The sequence below is a fragment of the Ambystoma mexicanum genome, chromosome 5q (genome assembly GCF_040938575.1).
Source record: "Ambystoma mexicanum isolate Mex_15411 chromosome 5q, UKY_AmexF1_1, whole genome shotgun sequence".
Classification (NCBI taxonomy): domain Eukaryota; kingdom Metazoa; phylum Chordata; class Amphibia; order Caudata; family Ambystomatidae; genus Ambystoma; species Ambystoma mexicanum.
The window spans coordinates 1274751708-1274773071 of record NC_090933.1 but is presented as its reverse complement, the minus strand read 5'-3'; the positions used below and the strand labels follow the sequence as shown (position 1 = coordinate 1274773071).

Below are 21364 nucleotides of genomic sequence, written 5' to 3'. Positions count from 1 at the left end.
ATGGCCAACAGACACAACCTACAATCAGTTAACTTTAGTAACAAGGGTGCTGGGAACATGAAGATCTTACTGTGGCATTCAGAATACTTTTTCAAGAGGAACAGTGCAAATATTTTGAGTTCACCAGAAGATTCAATTCAATAGGCTAGGCCAAATTCAATGGGCTAAAGTCTTGGATAGGATAAAGCAGTTCTGGTAAGTAAACTGAAAAGTCTCTGCACTTGTTTTAGAAGTAGTTTGTAGCAAGAAGAATCATATTTTGGGTCTCAAGCTGATTAGGCCTGTGAGTTGCGAAAGTTTCAAGCACTTTCGCCGCGAGAGGTAAGTACTCTGTCTGGTTTTCCAGTACCTTACAAATGAAGAACAAGAGGCAGCTGAAGTCTTCTGTTCCTGGCAGCTCCTGCAGTAACTCGCTGTTCCTGGGACTCAGTCGTCGGGAAAAGAGGGAGGACGTCGGGGCACGCCTGCACTGCACCGGGACAATCAAAAGCTTGCAACTGGCAATCTCTGATTCCGGTGATTGTAAGTAAAGCACACAAACTGGTGTCTCTCTCCCTGGTTCTACGGTTTCCTGCAGCACTCTGAGGAAATTCAACCAGCTCTGAGATGAATATCCAGGTGGCTTACTGTTGAGTTGATTGGTCCCACCAACTCAAAGGGAGAAGTCCTTGCTGGGACTTCTCTGTCGATGCAAACTTGGCTATTCGGACCTGCAGCAGGGCTTCACTGGGCAAACCAACAGTCCAGGAGTTGTAGCAGCTGTCCTCTTCAAGCTCTTCTTTGGTTCCTTCGTTCGTGTGGTCGACTGCCTTCCAAGCCAAGAGACTCTCCTTTTATTCAGTTCTCTCCCATTTATTCCAGCCTAGCTGTCACTCACCCAGCAGGGAGGCTGTCCTTGCCGGACAGTCAGCCAGCCAATCGTCAGAGTTCATTTGGGTCTCCTAGTAGACTAAGCACAGGGAGTTTCGGGCACCTCCCTAACTTCCTGCCCACCCCAGACACCTGGGCGCCAGAGGCGGTCTTCACTCCTGAAGCCCACCAAAGGCGAATTAACAAAGAGACCAAATCTGGTTTGGTGCACAGAGACCAACTCTAGAAGGACCTTTCCAAAAAGAAAAGGCGCAAAAAGATGATCGGGACCTGTTTAAACAAAGGGGGCTCAGACGGCATCTTGAAAAAAATGGCTCCCACGATTTAACGTTACCGGAGCCATCAATAGTTCGCGGTTGGCAAAATCATGGTAGTTCGTTATAAAATCACTGCCACCAGCCATTCTAAGAGGAAAGGGTAGCATTTGACTGCTACAGGAGTATCCAGGCACAGGGGATAATTAGTAACCCCTCCAGCACTCTATTGTAAGATAGGGTGTGCTGGGTCTAGGAATTTAAAGACTAGTAAAGTCAATTTCACTTTACTTACTCTGGGACACAGTTTATCCCAGAGAAAGCAGTGTTCGAAGTGGGCAGGAGCAGTCACGAGATGTGCTCCTCTACTTCTTTTAATTAAGTGTTTCAGTTCCTATACTTTTATTTAAAAAATAAATTGTTCCGGAATGGTTACGTTTTAAAATAAAAGTATAGGGAGAAGTTGAAACTTGCACTTTCAGAGCACTGCCCTGAGCATTTCCCTAAACGGCAGGAACATGTGTTTTGGTGTTTGTATTGTGCCTGGGAGGGTGTGTGGCGATGGGGTTTGTGGGGAGCGGTGCAGGCCAGTAGGGAACATAGTTCCACTACTTTGCGTACACTTCGACCACTGAGAGAACGTATTTAAACCATGGGAAAGCCTGAAAGGCTTCCCTGTGCCGCTGCACTGAGGGTGCTGTGTGACACACATGAAAAGATAATGCCTATGGAGTTGGCTAGACTCCATAAAATCAAGTCCTCAAAATCCAGCAAAGTTGCTGGCGGTCTCTAAGATGAAGGGAATTAGCACATTTTTGAGAATTCTCCCTAAAGTGCTGTAGAGGTCTGCTTGTGTTTAGTTGAATGTTTGAGAGGTGTATGCAGAAAGATGTGTTTTTTAGTAGGGTTGGTTAGTGGCAGTGTTGTATCCTTCACCCTCTTTTTCATTGACTGTGGAGCATATCGCTCCCCATTGCATTCCGATGTTACAATTACTGCTCCTATGTTCTGTGCATGGGTGTGGGTCCTCCATAGGGCTATATGTGCCTCAAGACAAGCTGGTGGCAACAGATAATTTTTACAATGTGTGTGATATATCTAGTGGACGCATTTGGTTTACCGCATATTGGATACTAAATGTGGCTAACGACCCAAAATGGCCGGGCCACGAGAATTTTGCTTGTTCTTTGACCATAGTGGTGTTTGCCCTTCTTCCTGCCTTGCCAGGTCAGGAAATCCCGTATAAGATCATGCACTGGCCTGGGAAAGTTGCTGCTTTCGCTGGCTAGTGATGCTTTTGCATGTCTGGGGCTCAGGAACGGGGCGGGACTGTCTTGTCCCACTCCATATCCATCATGCCTGAAAGTCTGGGTGTGGAACATGATTGAAACCCACAGTGGTCCCCGATTGGACCTCTGCGGCTAGTTGTTTGAATGGTGCAGATCCTTACTATTGGTGGGTTTGGACTTGCTTCCAGGCTGTATTTTGGAAAAGAGGACCCCTGCAGCCATTTCCTCTGATCCGAGTTTGAGCCAAGAATCCCACGTAGAAGAGTAGCCGACTGAAAATCCAAAGCAGTATCCTGAAGAGGCCCAGCCTCCCTTGCTGCGTCTGGCTCTGTGAAGTCCTGTTGGACTACCTGATCCACAAAGGCCCTGAACGGTGCTTCGACCCTTCGATTAGTGGGACCAACTAGTCACTGCGTGTTCTCGAGGATCCAGCCGTCCTGAACTTTTGCAAGTGGACCTGGATTATGGACTGAACAGCTCTCCAGTGGGCTACGTCTCTAGAACAGTCACTGTTTCATATTTGCAGCTGGAACTTTAGTGGTTGCCAACTTGTGGTTCAAGTCTCCTTGCTACCAAACTTCAGTGTCCCAACATCAAAGGGTCATGCTGCGGAAGGTCTTCAACCGCGATTGGAATAATGCCTGCTGTCGTCTTTGTGCTGTGGCTGTCTTCCCCCATCCTGTAAAGTGTCCTGAAGAGGTCTGCATAGGTGCTTTCTGCATTTCTCCATTGCCAAGGGTTGCACACTGCTCCTTGTTCCGACCAGAAATAATACTTGCACCCTTCTTTTCGGTGCACCTCTCACCGAAACCAACAGCAGGAAATCCTTCCTCGAGCGACACCCAGTTGACCCATCTAGTCCTCTGGAAAATTCAGTGTCAGGAGGGTAAGTAAATGCAAAACATTTCTCTCCCTGTCCTCCATATTATAACATTGAGACCTAGTATTTGTATCCTTCTGTTCTGCTGTTTTTGGTAGTCTCACCTGGGCAGTGAAACATGAAAGATAAGAGCACATCTTTACTTACCAGTAACTTTTTTGCATCTCTTCCCTTGAATATTTCAGCAACACAAGTACTTTTACTGCATCAGATGCATTCTGGGGAGGAGCATTGTGACTTTTGTGGACATGGTGCGACTCTACATAGGGATTTCACTTCTGAAGCTAGTGCATATTATTTGTGACTCGGTTGCATCTTACTGCGTCACTTTTTAATTAAAGTCATTGAATGCGTATTAGAACCGATGGTGACTGTATAAATGTTTTTGATTGAGTGTTGCGCAGTATTATCTCCTGCTTGTTACATTTTTTCAGTGTGTGTTTTGGTCCTAGAATAAATATAGAATTTTTGTGGGCTTCACTGGGATATTTTATGAACCTCTGACCCCACTCTCACACTCCTGAGACTGCTCTCCATTGCTACATTGAGTTTTGGCTAACCTCCCAGAGTTACCCTGCTCACTATATATCTAGGGTGGTCTCCTAAAATCTGTCCACCAGGCCATGTTCTAGAAATCCATCTGAAAAGTATAAGACCGCTCTTATCTATTAAAAGCTACAGGTAATTAAATTACTAAACATTCCCTACTGATATATATACACATTCACCTTTTGGGTGATCTGGCTCTAGTGTTCCAACACTTTACTTTAAAATAATGTAAGGTCAGAAATAGACCTAGTAGTAAGCGAATTAAAAGACAACCAAGTATTCAACCAGTTTGAGAATATTTGACGTCCAAAGATAAGATAGATGGCCAAAGGACAGGGCGAAACCTTGTGGCACGGCCAGTTTAGAGTAAATGGTTTTCTAGGCCTTGTGGCAAATTGCAAAAGTGCACACGAGTAAAGTGAACCAAAAGAAATTGTACCTTGTCCTGGATATCATGCAAGTAACAGAAAGCTTACCTAAAGCAGAGGGTGAAGGGATACAAAGTACCCTTACCACACTTCACTCAAGGGTGTTATGTGCAGTGGTACGCAAACCAGTCCCCCTACACCAACAGTCATAGAAACTGATCATTTCCCCCAAACAAGATGTGAAGCAAGGTAAGTAGAGGAACTGCCATGCACCAGTAGACTTGGAAGGCAAAAGGTTTGGTCTATATCCTTTTCAAGTACCAAAGGTGATGCGGGGATACTGTCACCCCCAGTCTGCAGTTTCTGATGGAGGAGGAGAGGTCACTGTTTCCATTGTTACTTCCAGCTGTGGGACAGCTTGACACTTCCATTGAATTACATTGACAACGGTCTTCTAAATTCGGTCCATTCCGAAAACCACTTTTAATGAATCCTCCAGCAGTGCTACAGCCGCCCGCTTATGTGAGCCGATATGCAGTGCCTTGTTCTGTCAATGGACTCTCGTTATCACTTAATCGTGTCCAGTTCAATAGCCCTTGCAGGTGAGCACCACAAAAACGATCCAAGACATTGTTCTCCCTCACTGCTGCCTCGTATTGTATTGTTAAGAGCCAGTTACAGGGGAAAAATGTAAAGCAATGTGGGGATTATGTGGGGTCCTTAACACACACGATTTTGACTAAAGTAGGCCTGCGTTTACACTTTGTTTTGCTTCAATATTTACATAAAACTCCTTAAGAGTTGCAAGAAGCCACAGAGACTGCTCGTGTCAGGCTACTTTTTGAGCTGACTTAACAGTGCACTGAGTGCATCTCTGATAAATAACGGCATGAATGTGAAAATGCTAATATGTGGTGAGTAGGCTATAATGCAGGAGATTGGATTGTTATGCTATGTATGGTAATGTCTTTGGTTAGCCTCTTTGTGATCATTTTTGAGTTTCATGGCATATGAATAGGTTTGGCACTTCCACTATGCCCAGTATGTAGAATAGAAGCCTGAAAAGGTACAATGCTTGTTTGGTGCCGGTGCTTTGAATCAGTCGAGTAGGTCAGGTGTTTGTTATAAAAGTGATATTTTTTAAAACAATTGAAAACCAAACATTTTTTAATTGTATGATCTTTACTCGTCCAAAATATTTCATCCCGTGGATCTTAGCCGAAACAAGGTTCACCCGTCTCCTCATGTTGGGTTATTAATTGGAGCATGAGAACAACAGGGGTGCCGTCAAGTAACTGCATTAAGTGTGTGTGATTTGTGTACTCTCTTTGGTATGGACACTTTGATTGCAGTGCTGTGTCCAGAGTGTGCTGTTTTTGTTACTCTTGTACCTATACTCGCATCCTTGTTATGCTTTGAATTTACTATATCTGAATTTTCCTTTTCCCCCTTGTTTGTCTTTCCTTTAATTTCCCTCCTCTCTCCCTTCCTGCCTTGCCTTTCTCTCAGCAGCCAGGGCTTTCCACCCCGCTTTCTCCAGATGAGTTCCCCGTCAATATCAAACAGGCGTATAAGACCTTTGCGGCTGTACCAGTGGCGCAGCCGGTGCTGGAGCTGCAGGTATTGTAGTATGGTCTTGCTAACATTTCTGCAGTGAACATTTCATTGTTAACAACATATCAACTGCCAGTAGGAAGGTAAAAATCAGATGTATGCATTATTTCGGCTGTTGGCTAAATATTAGGCCATCCAACAAGTTCAGACAGTGTTTTCCCATTCAAATTATTGCTGTTGCCCTACTCTCCATGCAACCAGACACACAATCACCTTCTTTTAAGCCAATGCAGTTTACTCTTTCACTTTTCCTGTGGGCCAGGGACCTATGTTCCTGCAGCTGTTGTATTCTAATTAGAGAGAGAGACGGAGAGAGAGACGGAGAGAGAGACGGAGAGAGAGACGGAGAGAGAGACGGAGAGAGAGACGGAGAGAGAGACGGAGAGAGAGACGGAGAGAGAGACGGAGAGAGAGACGGAGAGAGAGACGGAGAGAGAGAGAGACGGGGAGAGAGAGAGACGGGGAGAGAGAGAGACGGGGAGAGAGAGAGACGGGGAGAGAGAGAGACGGGGAGAGAGAGAGACGGGGAGAGAGACGGAGAGAGAGACGGAGAGAGAGACGGAGAGAGAGAGAGAGACGGAGAGAGAGAGAGAGAGAGAGACGGAGAGAGAGAGAGAGAGAGACGGAGAGAGAGAGAGAGAGACGGAGAGAGAGAGAGAGAGACGGACGGAGAGAGAGAGAGAGACGGACGGAGAGAGAGAGAGAGACGGACGGAGAGAGAGACAGACACGGACGGAGAGAGAGACAGACAGAGAGAGAGAGGGACAGACAGAGAGAGAGAGAGAGAGAGAGAGAGAGATCTCGATCGATCGATCTCCTGCGTGTACAGTTACCCATGCTCCTTCATGCATAGACGTCCTCGGATTGGTCTTTTTCACCATTGGGTTGCAAGCAAACAGGCAGAATTGAAGAGCAATAGTCCTATTTTTATAACGCTCGACATCGAGTTTATCTGTCAAGGGTCAACATCTGAAATTCGCTGATTGTTTCACGTGGCTTGAAAACATTCTGATGCAAAATGATGGCGCCTTGGTGCCATTGACTTCAGGTCAAAAGGCAGACATTAAGGAGAGAGAGGGGGGTGGAGTTGGATTAACACATTCAAAGGCATACTAGAATGCCTTAATTCCCCCAAATACTTAATGTTTGCCACCCTTGCTTGCGGGGTAATGGAGAACACTGTTTAAATGTTGTCCCTCCTGTAACAACACATTCTCGTGGGTGGATGCACCGTGTTCAATAGTTGTCTCTAGGGATCATAAGGAGGAAAAGTGTGCGGCTTGTAAACTCTTTAAGCCTAAAACACTCTGGGGCTCTGTACAAAACATAAGCAGATCCAAATTCACCCACTGAAGCAGGAAACTGCAAAGCCGAAAAGGGTAGCATGGCTTCAAGAGTGATGCCATAGAACCAATAACACAGGAAACAAGTGTTTCTTCGTTGTCAGTCCACAGCTCCAAAGGGTGGACTGAGAATGCCACACCTGGAAAAGAGAATGCTGCCCATATAAAATGCAGACACCATGAGGCGTGATCTACGTCGAGCTAGCGTGCATTGGCAGTGAAAGTCTGTTGATGCGCCCACAAATAACGCCCCCCATTTGATGTTGAAAAGTAAACTCAAAGCATCACGTGCAAAAATGGGGCTCAAACTAAAATCGCATGACTCAGCAGAACACTTGAAGTCAAAATATTCAACGTCCACTTCGGAATGGGTAAAACTACACAAAAGCATGTCTACCCCTGCACACCATTTATGGTTGAAAATGACTATCAAAGGCTAGGGTGGGGGTGTAAACATACAAGGACATCTACCCACCACAGATAGATGAATCAAGCAAAGGTTTCAGGAGACCATGGGCAAAGTAACTTCCTTTATGGAATTTAATGGAAAAATACCCCATTAACAGAAAGCATGATGCACCGTCGGAGGGTTGTGTTTAAAGAGGTCAAAGTTACAGGAAACACAAAGTGAAATGGACCTTAATCAACAAGATGATTTTTCAGAGGGCCTAGTATCCAATTAAGATCAGTATGTCTGACCCGATGAGTGCATAGCTTTAGCACCAGATGTTGAAAACACGCCTATCGTGTGCTCACCCACAGATAATCTCTGTATGTAATGACCTTTTAAATAGAGCAGAACAGAAGTTTGGGATTTACACACAGGAGTCAGAGGACCACCCAGATTTTATTGAGGACATATTCCATGAAAAGAAACCAGTTGGCCAATATATGCCTCTGTTGAAAGCTGGTGAAAAGCAAATCACTCCATCTCTTCTTAACCCTGTGTTAATAAAACCATTCAACCGTATGGTTGAGAAAATATGATATGATATGGCATTTATAACGCGCCTATACACAAGAGTTTCAAGGCGCGACCAGCACCCACACACCCAATATAGATCAGGGGTCAGTTAATGCCAGATTCCTTGGTAGCCACTACCATGCACACAAGGGGTGGAGTAGAGAACGATTTAGTCTTGTGTTGCCATTTGGCCTCTCCATTCGCTCCCGAGCAGCTTTCACTGTTAAGCTTAGAAGAGGAGACCTTGTTTGCCGCTTGAGAGCAACCGCTGACCAGGCTTTAAAGTAGTGAAACGGGTGAGGGGATTGTTACGTTTCACTAGAATGCCCCGAATTCCCCACTCGCATATTTTTACAAGCCATGTTCTATACTCACCACCCATGGTAAACACTTAAATTCTGGCTGGAGTGCAATTCGAAATTCCCTTGAAAGGACACACACATGGTGTGTAACCAACTGCTTTTCAAAGGACCAGACTAGGGACTAGGGACTGGTGCCTGGGTTGCAACCCCTTAAAGCCCAAAACACTCAAAGAGCACAGAAGCGAGCGCTGGGTGGTCTACTCCTTGCTGACCCGGTCAGCCCAGTGCAACACTGCCGCCTCAGCGGACGCTATAGAGGTCTGGAATTCAGGTTGTCTCGACCTGAAAGGGCCACATTGGAGGTACCAGGGGATAAATCCTCCAGTCAGCCCCCAGCTTGAAAGGAATGCAATTGAAATGGTTTACAGAGAAATCCCCTGGCTTATGTGTGGGTGTAAAAGCAGACTGACAAGGAGGGGTCATGTTTGGTGCTACACATTTTTATTAGGAAAGAAAAACCCATCCCTCCCTACTTCTAAGGGGCTAGCCCTGCCTCAACCTTGGAAAACCTGAGTGAACTGTCAGAATGTCTGTCCAAATAAAAAATCCTCGGTCAGAAACCAACAAATCTAACATTCAAAACATAAGTCTTCAAAGTAAAGTTTGTTTTTCCTTCACCAGGAGAATGACTCCCTTCTCCTGGTGTTGTGCTCCAGTTTTATAGTAGTAGTTATTGTCTCAATATCCCTTCAAAATAGGGCCAGAGGAATGACTCCCTTGCCCTGGTTTCTAAAAGCTCTCCACGGTGGTCCTTCAGCATTCTTGCAGACCATTTGTATCAGTCTCTTCAACTCTTTGCAGTAAGTGAAACATCTCACTACCTTATTTGGCTTTCGTTTAACATATGTATGATACATGTCTTTTCCAGGCTTCTCTTTATCTTTCTTGTAAACCTCTCTCAAGTCTCCCTGAGCATTGGTATGGGTTTGGCCACTGCAACGAGGGAGAGGACTTCTGATTCTTAGGGAGATTTATCATTTTTATGCTGCATCCCCTATCCTAGTGAGACTCCCAGCACTTTTTGCTGGTCTTCTGGACCTTTTTCTTTATATCCTGAATGGGTGAAGCCTTTTCCCACTCATTCATTCTTATGGGCTCTGACTTTTGGAAGTTCTGTTTTTTACCTGTTCTATGGAGTCTACTTTCCTCCATAGCTCTTTTAAGGCATCTGTATTTTACTTTTGAAGCACACAGCTCTCTATGTGCAGTGTTGCTGGGAACCCTTTGGGTTCTCCTTTGAGATTCTTACCTTATCCTTACATTTTACTGTTCTTAAGGATAGAGAGATACTTTGTGTCTCTCCTAAAACTTGATATTCTGAGAGATTGGCACACACCATATTATGTGTAGTGCCATGGTAGTACTTACTATCCCCCTTCTCTCTGCTCATGTGACCTTTTAGTCACATAGACAACCTTCTAGTTATGGCTGGTGGCAGTGGATGTGTTCTCCCGACTATTGTGCTATTTTTTACCCCAGACTGTATTCACAGGATTGGTTGTGCACAATAGGGGCACCGAAGTACTAACTTCGGGGCTTCTCTCCTGTTTCACCATTTCTACTAGGGTTGTTCTTTGTTCGCCCTTCTTTTACCATTCTGGGAGGTGGAGGGTCTGTGTGAGTGTTTTGCCTTTGGTGGGAACCCTTGGGTCTCCCCGCCTAGGCTCCATTGTGTTTGGGCAAGCAGGACGTGGGGGAGGAGATTTTCACTCCCCTGCTCTTTGGCTACTTGAGTTCCTGAATGGAACCACATCCCACTGGGGCTCTGGCTATCCAGATTGGACAGCCACCAGCCCTTTCTGTAAACTGCTGAAACACTGCATCGGAGTGTCTGCTGAAACTAAATAAAAGGTGAGGTTCATGGGGTGAAAGGCAAGTCGACCACTGGAAGCTGAAGTAACCAAAGACAGCGATCATAGACGCCTGCAGACCCTTTGCAAAACTGTGAAGTGACCACTGCTGTCCTGAACCTATTTATGTAACAGAGGAACTCAGAAGAGGCCTGCTTCCTTTTGGATGGTGGGACCAACCAGCCCTGAGGCGAACTACAATCTCCATCTCCCAAGGTGCTGTGGCGTTCCAGAGGTGCAAGTGCAAATACTAGGAGACCTCAGACTCAATTGTAGTGCATCATCTTGTCAAGGCCGAATCCGTCCAAGTCTTTGCTGATCTCCAGGTGAACCTCCAGAGACACAATCCAACTCCTCCATGTACCCTCACCAGAGTACAGGACTCCGTGAATGGAAGAAGATTGGTCTGGCGAATCGTGTCCTTTGTTGGCGCTGCAGAAAAGGTGCCAAACCCACGGACTGACCAGAGAAGCTGATGAAATCCATGCCAGAGGTCCTTCCTCGAGGCTGCTGCTGAGACCCTGTCCGTTGTCCTGTCTTTCGTCACTAGACCAAGGAATCCAGAGGTCAGGTTCAGGGTTTCCACATCGAGGAGAATATAGCCACACACATTTCTTCAAACCAAAGGTACTGTGGGGGGAAAAGGTATTGCTTAACTTAATATTTCAAAAAGGTAGCAGGTGCTCCTCTCCAGAAGGAACATGGCATGATAACCTGTTCTGTGGTTTTTTTCCCACTTTGAGATGAGTTTTCTGCAATCGCTTTTTGCTCACTGTACCTTTAACAGATAGTAAATACCCATCTTCTCTGAATTCACCAAACCGGCATGCACCACGACCGTGCCGACCCCCTAACAATCACTGTGCGACTCTCTCTGTCCACTTTTACACCACAGCTCTCGAAAGCCCTCTAGCCACCAAACTGGCTCTCTTACATCCACCAGCCAATACTCTTCCCCCCTTCCGCCCCACCCCCATACCGGCCAACCCACCGCCTGCGACCACCACGCAACCGACGTTAGAATCCTTTAGTCCAATACCGGCTCTCCGCTGGACCCTTGCCCGGCCACAACCCTCAAAGAAATGTTCGCTTCCACCCGCGCAGGAGAACACGCAAGATCATCATAAATGACTCCCTTTCCTCTGGTATCTTTCCCTACGCATTCAAAACGGTTCATGTCAAACTTCTAATAAAAAAAACCTTCCCTCGACCCTCTCGTGCCCAGAAACTATCGCCCAATCTCAAATACGAGGTTCCTTGCCAGACTCATTGACCGAACCGCCTACTCCCAACTAAATGCCTTTGTCAAAGCCAACAATCTCCTAGAGCCCGCACAATCGGGTTTCAGAGCCCGTCACTGAACTGAAACCACCCTAACCTCAATGTGGGATGACCTTAAAATGACGGCAGATTCCGCGGGATGCGCCGCATTATTCCTTCTTGATCTATCTGTCGCCTTCGACACAATCACTCATTGCTCCTGGACTGCCTCCACTCCCTAGGAATTCGTGGAACCGCTCTTAAATGGATAGCTTCATTCCTCAAAGATGGGGACCAAATAACAAAACTCTACACCTATTCCTCCCAAGCCCGAACAGTCGACACGGGAGTCCCACAAGGAGCATGCCTATCTGCCCTCCTGTTCAATCTCTACTTGATCACCCTCCCACCAATAATTCGTTCACACAACATCCTGTGTTACAACTACGCTGACGACACTCAACTAATTCTAAAACTCCTGCACGCAAAACCCAACTCCTGACCTGGCCTCCTGCCTCCTTGACATAGAGCTCTGGATGACCCAAAGCCACCTCTTGTTAAAACCCTCCAAAATGGAAATCATGGTATGTGGCAACTCAAACCTTCTTCCTCACCCACTACCCTGGCCATCCGCCATGGGCAACTCCCCGAGCCCCTCCAACTCAGTGAAAAACCTTGGATGCACCCTTGACTCTGACCCAACACTCGCACCAAGTCAACAACGTCTCAAAGTCCTGCCACTACCACCTTAAAACCCTTGGGTGCATCTTTCCATATCTCTCCTTCCCCAACAGACTCTCGGCGGTCCAATCAATTGTTATATCAAGGCTGGACTACGCAAACCCTCTATACCTCAGAGTCCACGCTTACCAACTGAATAAACCCCAAAGGGCACAAAACGCTGCAGCCAAACTGCTACTTGCGCTCGGCCCAAGAGACCACATCTCGCCAGCCCTTAAGACACTGCACTGGGTTCCAGTGGCCCGAAGGGTGACTTTCAAAATCTTATGCATCTCCCATCGAGCATTGCATAAAACCGGACCCCAATATCTTCGACAAGCTAAAACCCTATCGCCCTCCACGCACCTTAAGATCAAGCTCAGCTGGCCTCCTATTCATACCTAAGACAAACTAAGTCAGGTTAGGTGGATCATCATTCTCAGCCTTGGCCCCCACGCTGTGGAACTCACTCCCACCTCACATCCGCCTAACTGAGGATTTAACCTCTTTCCGCAAACTACTGAAAACCTGGCTCTTCCCCTAAAACCAACCCGTACGCAAACTAACCCAAACAGACTAACAGCATCTCTACGACACCAAACCAACAAACTACCTAATGCGAACATCGATAGCTAATAACCCCTAATATAAACTAAAAGGACAAATGGAATTAAAGGAGTGAAGTAGATCAAAGCAGTGAAGTGGATAATAAGAATAAATCATACAGAAACGGTAAGGAGATTAAAAACAAATGAAATGGATGTAACGCATGATGAATGAACGAAGTGAATGGCGTCGATGAAGTTAGAATGGATGAAGCGTGTGGAACGAATGAATGCGCCAAGTGTAAGAATGTGTAGACCGGATGGGTGTGTAGACCGGATGGGTGCGTAAATACAGAGAAGGGAGTAGAAGGCAGGAATCCGTAGAATAGATGAACGTGCAGAACGGACGAGCGTAAACCGATGAGTGTGTAGAGCGGATGAGTATGAAGTGCGGAGAGTGTGTAGATCGCTTGACCAGATGAATGTACATACCTGACGAACGTATAGAGCGGGATGAGGGTATAGAGCGGGATGAGTATATAGTACCGATAACTGCGTATGAGCAAATGACTTTATAGGGCTGATGAGTGCATATAGCAGTTGAATGTGTGGAAAGGACGAGTGCGGGGAGCGGTGAGTGTGTAAAGCATGCGAGGGCGCAAAGCGGACAAATGCCTAGAGCGGATAAGTTACATAGACCGGATGAGTTGCGTAAGAATGGATAAGTATGTAGTGTTCATGAGGAGAGGAAATCACTGACGGGCCCATAGGTCAGCGCTCACCCTCTAGAACTTGTAAGATGCGATAGCTGCACCATGTGAGGACAGAGGGTGCAGGATTCACTTCCGACACAACTCAATAACGAGGACTCAGTAGTTTGGCAAAGGGAAGTCCGTTTAACGATACCTACATCAAACCGGGAAACCAATGGAAATCAGCTGTAGTGCGATCACTGGTCTCGCTCTGACTTCCACGAACTTCAGTTGAACAACAATTCTTATAGGCACACAACGTCATCATTGACGTCTAATTTCTATAAAAAATCATCATGCAATATAATTGGTTAGGAAAGGTTACTTAAATATAGGTGTTATATCTATATATGGTAATGGCGCATGTGGATTGGATAACTCTTATCGGGTGAGCGTCTACGTCCATCCCTCTATCACACGTGATTGATGTCACTGCAAGTATGTCTCCTCATTGGCTACAGTGTCTATAGGACCCTAGATTACATGGTCCATTGTGATTGGGCAAGTTACACCCCTAAACATAAATCTCCACTTTAATTAGCAGCGTGCAGAATAGACACCCTTGAGCCTGGTGTCCCAAGTTTCACCCTGCCTCCCTTCCATCAATCAGTGTTTTAGGGCGACATGTCAATTAGTTAGCTAGGGATGGCCTTGAAACTGTAGACTCTTATCGGGAAAAGTTATGGCATCCTCGGGTCCTGGATGACATCAGGCGATGGTACTACTTCGCGCCTGGCTGGTCACGTGTTAGTTCACCATGAATCTGCTTCAGTTTCCAAGTTTTAGTGCATTTAATTGTGTCGGCCTAGCCACCTGCATGGGCCCCCCTTATCTTGACCTTCATGAGGCAGGCTCGTATGCTCTGAAGTTGGAGTCTTGTGAGCTGACGCTCTCCTCCCCTTCTCCGGTTGACCTCGATTTCCAAGGCATGAGCCGCTCTTTGTTGAGTTTCGATTCCGCTCCTTCTCTTGCCTTTGGCTGGGTTTCGAAACTTGGCCTGGCAGGCCTCTGGCCGCCTGGGTACCTTTTCTGCTTTTACAAAATGGAGTCGCTCTTGTATAATGTGCCTTATTGAGGTAGATATACGGTTGGCGCTAGCCGCTCTATCTTCTACTAAGCATTGCAAGCAATATCGATTTCTTAGCATCTTGCGTTTCAAGCCTGTTTAGACACGTTTAACAGGACGGTTGCTTCCATCTGGTCTCGTAACACTGTTTCCTGGTGTTGTAACATTGTCTCCTCTCTGTGCCTATTCCATTCAATTTCATAGTTACTCGCACTGGCGTGTTATCTTCGATAGCTGCTCTTGTTCATTCTCAAATCTGTTCGGGCCCTTGTATCATTTCCACTGGACCTCCGTTAAGGCTTTTGGGGTCTCTTCGTGGACCGTGTGTAGGTACTCCTCATTTCGTATCAGCGGCTAGTATGGCTGTCTGATAGGGTATCGTGCTGCCCAGGGTTGTCTGGTTATGGGTGCTTCAGCCGGTATGGATTTTCTGATGTATATTGGGCAGAGTCCCACTGCAGCTCTTTGTAGGTTCATTAGCTCTTCATAAGTCACATACTTTGGCGAGCGCGTTCCTGGTACCTCGAAATGAGGGGACGGGGTGCAGGCCATGTCTGGGACCTCCTTTACACTAGAACGGCTAAGTATGTAGAACGGCTGAAGGCTTTGAGCAGATGAGTGCGGGGAGCGGATGGATGAGCAGACTGGGATAGATGTGCAGAGCGGATAATTGCATAGAACAGACTAGTGCGTAGAGCTGACATGTGCATATGAGCGAATGCGTGCATATGAGCGAATGCGTGCATATGAAAAGAGTGGTGCCTAGAGCGGACGAGTTGCCTAAAGCGGACGAGTGCAGAATGCATGCAGTGCGGATCAGTGCGTAGAGCTGCTGATTGCGTAGAGCTGCTGGAACGAGTAAAGTATGCAGATGAAACAGGTGCCGTATGTGGACGGAACGTGTGAAATATGTGGATGGAAATGATGACGTATGAAGATGGTACGGGTGAAATATCTAGATGAAGTGCATAAAAAAACCTAGAATACACGGAACGGATCGGTGTACATAGTGCCGATTTGAGCGCGTGGGGCGAGCAGGGGTGCGTGGGGCGGACTGGAGCGCATAGAATTGCGTGACGTATATAGTATGGTCTGGAGTGCAGGGAACGTTTGAAAGAGCATATAACCCATCATATCACACCACCATGCTTACTCTACACCACCACTCAACTAGAACACAGAGATACTATGACACCATTCGATATAACTGGTCTCATACTAACATCTTCCGCACTCTCCCCATCATTCTAAGTAAACACTGCTGGTTACACCCCCCCCCCCCCAGCCAGGCATTCTCCACAGGCGTAACACAGCCACGATCGGTCCGGATAAATCCTGCCAGAACTAACACATACTCCTGATCTCACAACCACCACACCTACCGCTAAGAAGCAGCTATTACATGAATACCGCACCATCTGCACACACATCCGTTGCTCACACGCACCTTTGCCTCGCTCTCTCTCTACTGATCTAAACTTCGGTTCCCAATGGCGTTCAACCTACCAGCACCTTCAGACCATACCAATGGTATAGAAGGCGCCATATAAATGCAAAATAACATAACATTTGCATATTTGTCTTTGTCCCGCCCACATGGGCAGGCCAGCACTGAAATGCTATGGCAATTCCCTTCTGAACATGAGTTCAAGAAAATCGAATTTAGGCATTGTATTTTGTTAAATTGTGACCCACTTGTGACCTGCCTCTGAACTACCTAGCACTAGTCGCACGATCCCCCTGTCATTTCTGTCGCATACCAGCAGCACACGCACACAGCCACTCTCCACGATCATGATGCCCAAGAATGCACCTCCCAATCATAGCATAGTTTCACTCTCCCTGCCACACTCCGCTCGCCAGCCTAACAGCCATCCTCATAGCCCTCACTATAATGGCCTCTACGCCTCCCTGCATATTCCCAGCACACCTCACCCAGTGCCCAGAACTAAATTCACATGCCGCAGCACCAGACTACAACATCAGTGTCTCGGCCACCTAGCCTAGCCACCAGACTCCGTAATCTCAGAAATCGATCACTTCCTAGATATTTACTCTGCTCATCCACACCCATCACAACTAGAAACACCAGATTAGGCACCCGCACTGCACCACTACCCCATGCTAAAATGAGCATAGGCACTGCCCCTCTCCCCCCACCACCCCAACATGCCTCTACACTACTTCACACTAAGCTCCTCACTACCACACACCACAACAAGCACACTTCACCCCATACTAGTACAAACAAAAACATCAAAGGCACACAACACCCACCTCTTAAATATGAACTACTGAACGTACGCTCCCTACCTGCACATGCCCTCGAGATAAATGATCTACTATCCACACTTAATCTGGACTTACTTTGCATCACCGAATCCTGGCTCAATGATGCCTCCTGCCCAGCCATCTCACTACCCCTACCCACAGGCTACACCATCCTTAGGCAAGATAGATGTGTTAAGATTGGAGGGGGAGTCGTCCTTATCCACAAAGACTCACTATCCATCAGATTAGCAGACCATAGTACATGGGGTGGTAATGCTGATATCCTATCAGCCAAGCTCACGCTCTCCCCAATAATCTAATCAACATCCACATCCTATACAGACCTCCCAGCTGACTTCCAAGAGCACCTCTCCCATCGACTTGGACGGACCACACATGCATCGAATTCCTCATCCCCACCAACCCTAAACCTAAGACTCTCACCCATGCACCACCTGCCACAATAAGTTCTAAAAAACTCAACGCAGACAACTTGCCTCCCCACCTTAAAAGCCCCTGCCTAGCACCACCTTTCTCTCAGGACCCAAATATACTATCAGCTATCTTCAATGATACTCTCACCAATGCCATAAACTCTATAGCCCCACTTGAAAGCAAGAAGGAAAAAAAAAATTTCACTGCAACTCTTGGTTCTTGGAAGAACTCCAAACCCTCCGAGCTCAAAAGTGCCAGTCGCTTAAAAACTGGGAAACGGATCCGAGTGATCTAAATAAGAGCCTCTTCAAACAAATAGCCCTCCAATATAAAAAAAAGCCACTTAGCAGCAAAATCCAACTCCTTCAATGATAGGATCTCAAAGGCCAACTCCCAACCTAAAGAACTATTCGCAATCTTTAATGAATTAGTCACTACTCCTGCTACCGTTGACGAGATAACTAAAGACAAAGCCTGGTGTGCCAGCATTCAGTCCGCCATGCTCAACAAAATAAAACTCCTCCAGAACAAAATCCAAAACCATTGCAAAGCCCTCCCAAACCAAAAAAACCAACCGCTCTACACAAGACAAGTGTAGTAATCTCAATCACGCTCAATTCTCCTTCAGAAACATCACTGAACCTGAGGTCCTTAATCTTATCAAAAACCTCAAACCATCCCTGTGCAAAGCAGACATTTGCCCTCCAAAAATCAAGGAATGCGCCAATGACCTAGCACCCCTGATTATTGCCTTCATTAACAGATCTTTCCAAACAGGAACTGTCCCAAACAATCTCAAGGAAGCCTGGGTCCGGCCATTTCTAAAAAAAAAAAGGCCTCACTTGACCCAGCGCAACCCAACAACTACAGACCGATAACGACAGTCCCGTTCCTCCTAAAAATCCTGGACAAAGCAGCTCACATGCAGATCCAATCATACATAGACGCTAACTCCATACTAGGCAAAAGACAATCTTGCTTCCGTGTCGGGCATGGAACAGAATCTGCCTTATTAGACCTAAAAAATCAAATCTCAGAGATCATGGACAAAGGCAAACCTGCCTTGCTCCTCCTCCTCGATCTATCAGCTGCTTTTGACCTGGTAGATCACCAAACACTCACCACCCACCTCACCCATGCAGCCCATTTCTCTAATCAAGCAGCATCCTGGATCACTTCTTTCCTTGAAGGAAGAGCCATGAAGGTCTACTCCGACACAGCTAACGTAGATCCTACCACTATAAACTGCGGTGTCCCCCAAGGATCTTGTACAGCCCCCACCCTCTATAACCTCTTCACAAAACCCCTCTTCGACCTACTTGACTCCATGGGTGTTGCATATACAAACTATGCAGACGACACTCAAGTACTTTTACCCCTATCTGGACTATATCACCAAGACGCCACGGCCCTTCACAACATCTATGCCACTATCCAAGCTTGGATGGCAATCAATGGCCGCTGTCTTAACGGGGAGAAGACTGAAATTCTCATCCTGGGCCAGACAAACACATTATCGAAACTAAGCCCCCAATACAACAACTTCAAAATAGACAACTCAACCATCTCCGTATCATCCTCTGTCAAGACCCTAGGTTTTCACATTGATGCAAATCTATCGATGAAAAAACAAGTCAGCGCCATAGCCTCTGCATCAGCGTTCAGCACCAAACTCATCGATGCCATTAAACACTATTTATCCACCCCCAACCGCTTGGCCATAGCTAGAGCAACTATAGGAGCCAAGCTCGATTATTGCAACGCCCTTCTAGCTGGCACCTCTGCAAAAAACATTCACAGACTGCAAACCACACCAAACAATGCCCTCAGAGCCGCCATGAGCATCCCTAGAAGAGACAATATATCCCACGCCAGACATGAAGCCCGGTGGCTCCAGGTCAAAGACCGTATTACTCTGAAAATCCTCACCAGCACTCACAGGTGCATCAACAAAACCGCTCCAGCATACCTATCTGAAGCAATATCAAGGACCACATCCACTCGCCCCACCAGAGCTCAGTACACCAACCAGCTACACATACCACGCATAAAGAGAGCCACAGCGGGAGGTCTAGGCTTCTCCTATATTGCACCGAAACTCTGGAGCTCACCCCCTGCCACCCTTAGAGCTGAAACTTCCATCTCTGTCTTCCGCAACAACCTCAAGGCCACTCTCCTCAACTAGCAAGTGGAGGACTGCCTCCTCCACTTCTGCCATGTATATTGTAATATAACACAAATGTAATATAACTATATTGTAACCTGTATATGTACTGCTAATGACTATGTAACTATATTGCAACCTGTATATATATTGTAACTAAGTAACTAAGCTTTGTACTGTAACAAGTGCCACGATGTCCTCGGGCTGTTGTTCGCTATATAAATACGAATAAAACAAAATCAAAACCAGTAACTCAGGGTGCTTAACTTAATACAAAAGTCATTCAAGTGTTGGAGTGCACATATAGGTGTCCAGGGTATCTCCCTTCTTACCTTTGACCCAAGCTTCTGCTTGTGTCCCTTTAGCAAGTCCTTTGACAGGGTCTCCATTGTGTTAATCATCCAGCATCTTTAAGATGGGTCTAGAAAGTATTCACAGGAACTTTGACTATTCTGCTGCTTCACAAGACTTAGACCTTTTTCGAACTGCCTTTTAGCTAGGGTTGCGAATTGGACCTTAAAACCCTTATTGTGCGAAGAAACTGCCTCTAAAACCTTGAACTCTGCTACTGTTTGACTAAGCAACTGTTTTCCTTCTAAAAAAGACTATATCTAATCTGGTTTTGCTAACTAAATACGATTAACATACATCTTTGTGTGTGTGCGATTGCCGATATGGTTGAACTGTCTGTGTCAAAAACTGTTAAAATTGTAACTGCAAGCAACTACAAACTATGCAATGGCTTTTGAAAAGTATCTACTAGTAATGTTATGTGTTTTGGTTTAATGTGCTAAGTATTTAAAAGTATATTTTGTGTAAATATAATACATCTGGTTACTTGTATTTATTTCATTTGGTACAGCTCACATTTACCCCTCTTGAGGCCTGGCTGATCAGTCACATTACCAACTTGTGTAGTACAGACCTATACCAAAAGGTGGGTTACCCAATACCAAGCAGATAAGTGTTGTGTAGTCTCTCACAGTGTGACTGCACCAATTCTTACCTAACACAGCCCAGAACTCAGGGGCAGTGTGGGAACCCCCACAGCACTTCACAACCCGAGCCATGTCTGCCAGGTGTGGGCCTGGGAGTCAAGGTGGCCACCTGACAGGGGGCTGGCCCCTTCACTTATAACAAGCCCAGAAGGTCTAAACACACATTGGCTGCTCCCATGCGAGTAAGTGGACCCTCCCATCGGCACGCATGTGGGTCCTTTACTCTGTTTTCCTATCACGGACGCCAAGTATCCGATTTTATTTATTTTCCTCAGGATCCCTGGAGTGGCTTCATGTGCTGGGGATCGATCCTTTCTTCAATTCCCCAACTGGGGGTTACATTCCCCCCCTTTGAAATATCCTCGGCCCTCAGGATAGCTTTGGATTGGTCAATGAATTTATCCAGCCATGATTTACGACAGGCCACTGGTTGCCACCGAGTACCCTGAATCTCAGGCACCTCGCACAGTACCCCAGAACTCCCAGGAACCTGGTCTAGAGAAGGAGGGACGGAAGATTGAGAGGAACGGACTGGAGCCTCACACTGGACCCCTGGTGTAATCGTATGTTAATTTCATAACCGGTCTGCTCTCCCTGGTGGTACGACAGAGCAGTCGGAACCTCATGTAGATTTTCCCCTAGACTTGGTGGAGTACTCTGCACCAAGTCGGGGACCTTCTGTTCCAGTGGAGGAATAGGTAACAATACCACATCCAGCGTGGCAGGAGCGATTGGAGCAGGATCGGGAACAACCTCTAAGGAATACTCTGAGGATGGGGTTCAGGTTCCCTAGGAGTGGGTTAGGAGTGG

General features: G+C 46.5%; 1 protein-coding gene across 27 annotated transcripts in view; it reads left to right on the top strand.

The window, feature by feature from the left end:
• The window catches only part of SCRIB (scribble planar cell polarity protein), a 1329907-nt gene that overhangs the window by 1048804 nt on the left and 259739 nt on the right, over positions 1–21364 (top strand). For 17 of the 27 annotated variants that reach the window (XR_011278687.1, XM_069621824.1, XM_069621823.1 and 14 more), the window contains one exon: positions 5720–5830. The exons of 6 other annotated variants lie outside the window; for them this stretch is intronic. Coding sequence is in view for 20 of the 21 variants with exons in the window: in XM_069621824.1 (XP_069477925.1) it covers positions 5720–5830 (111 nt within the window). In the remaining variant the exon portion in view is untranslated. The remainder of the gene's footprint in view (positions 1–5719; positions 5831–21364) is intronic. 4 more of the 27 variants (XM_069621832.1, XM_069621828.1, XM_069621821.1 and 1 more) reach the window with 1 other exon arrangement.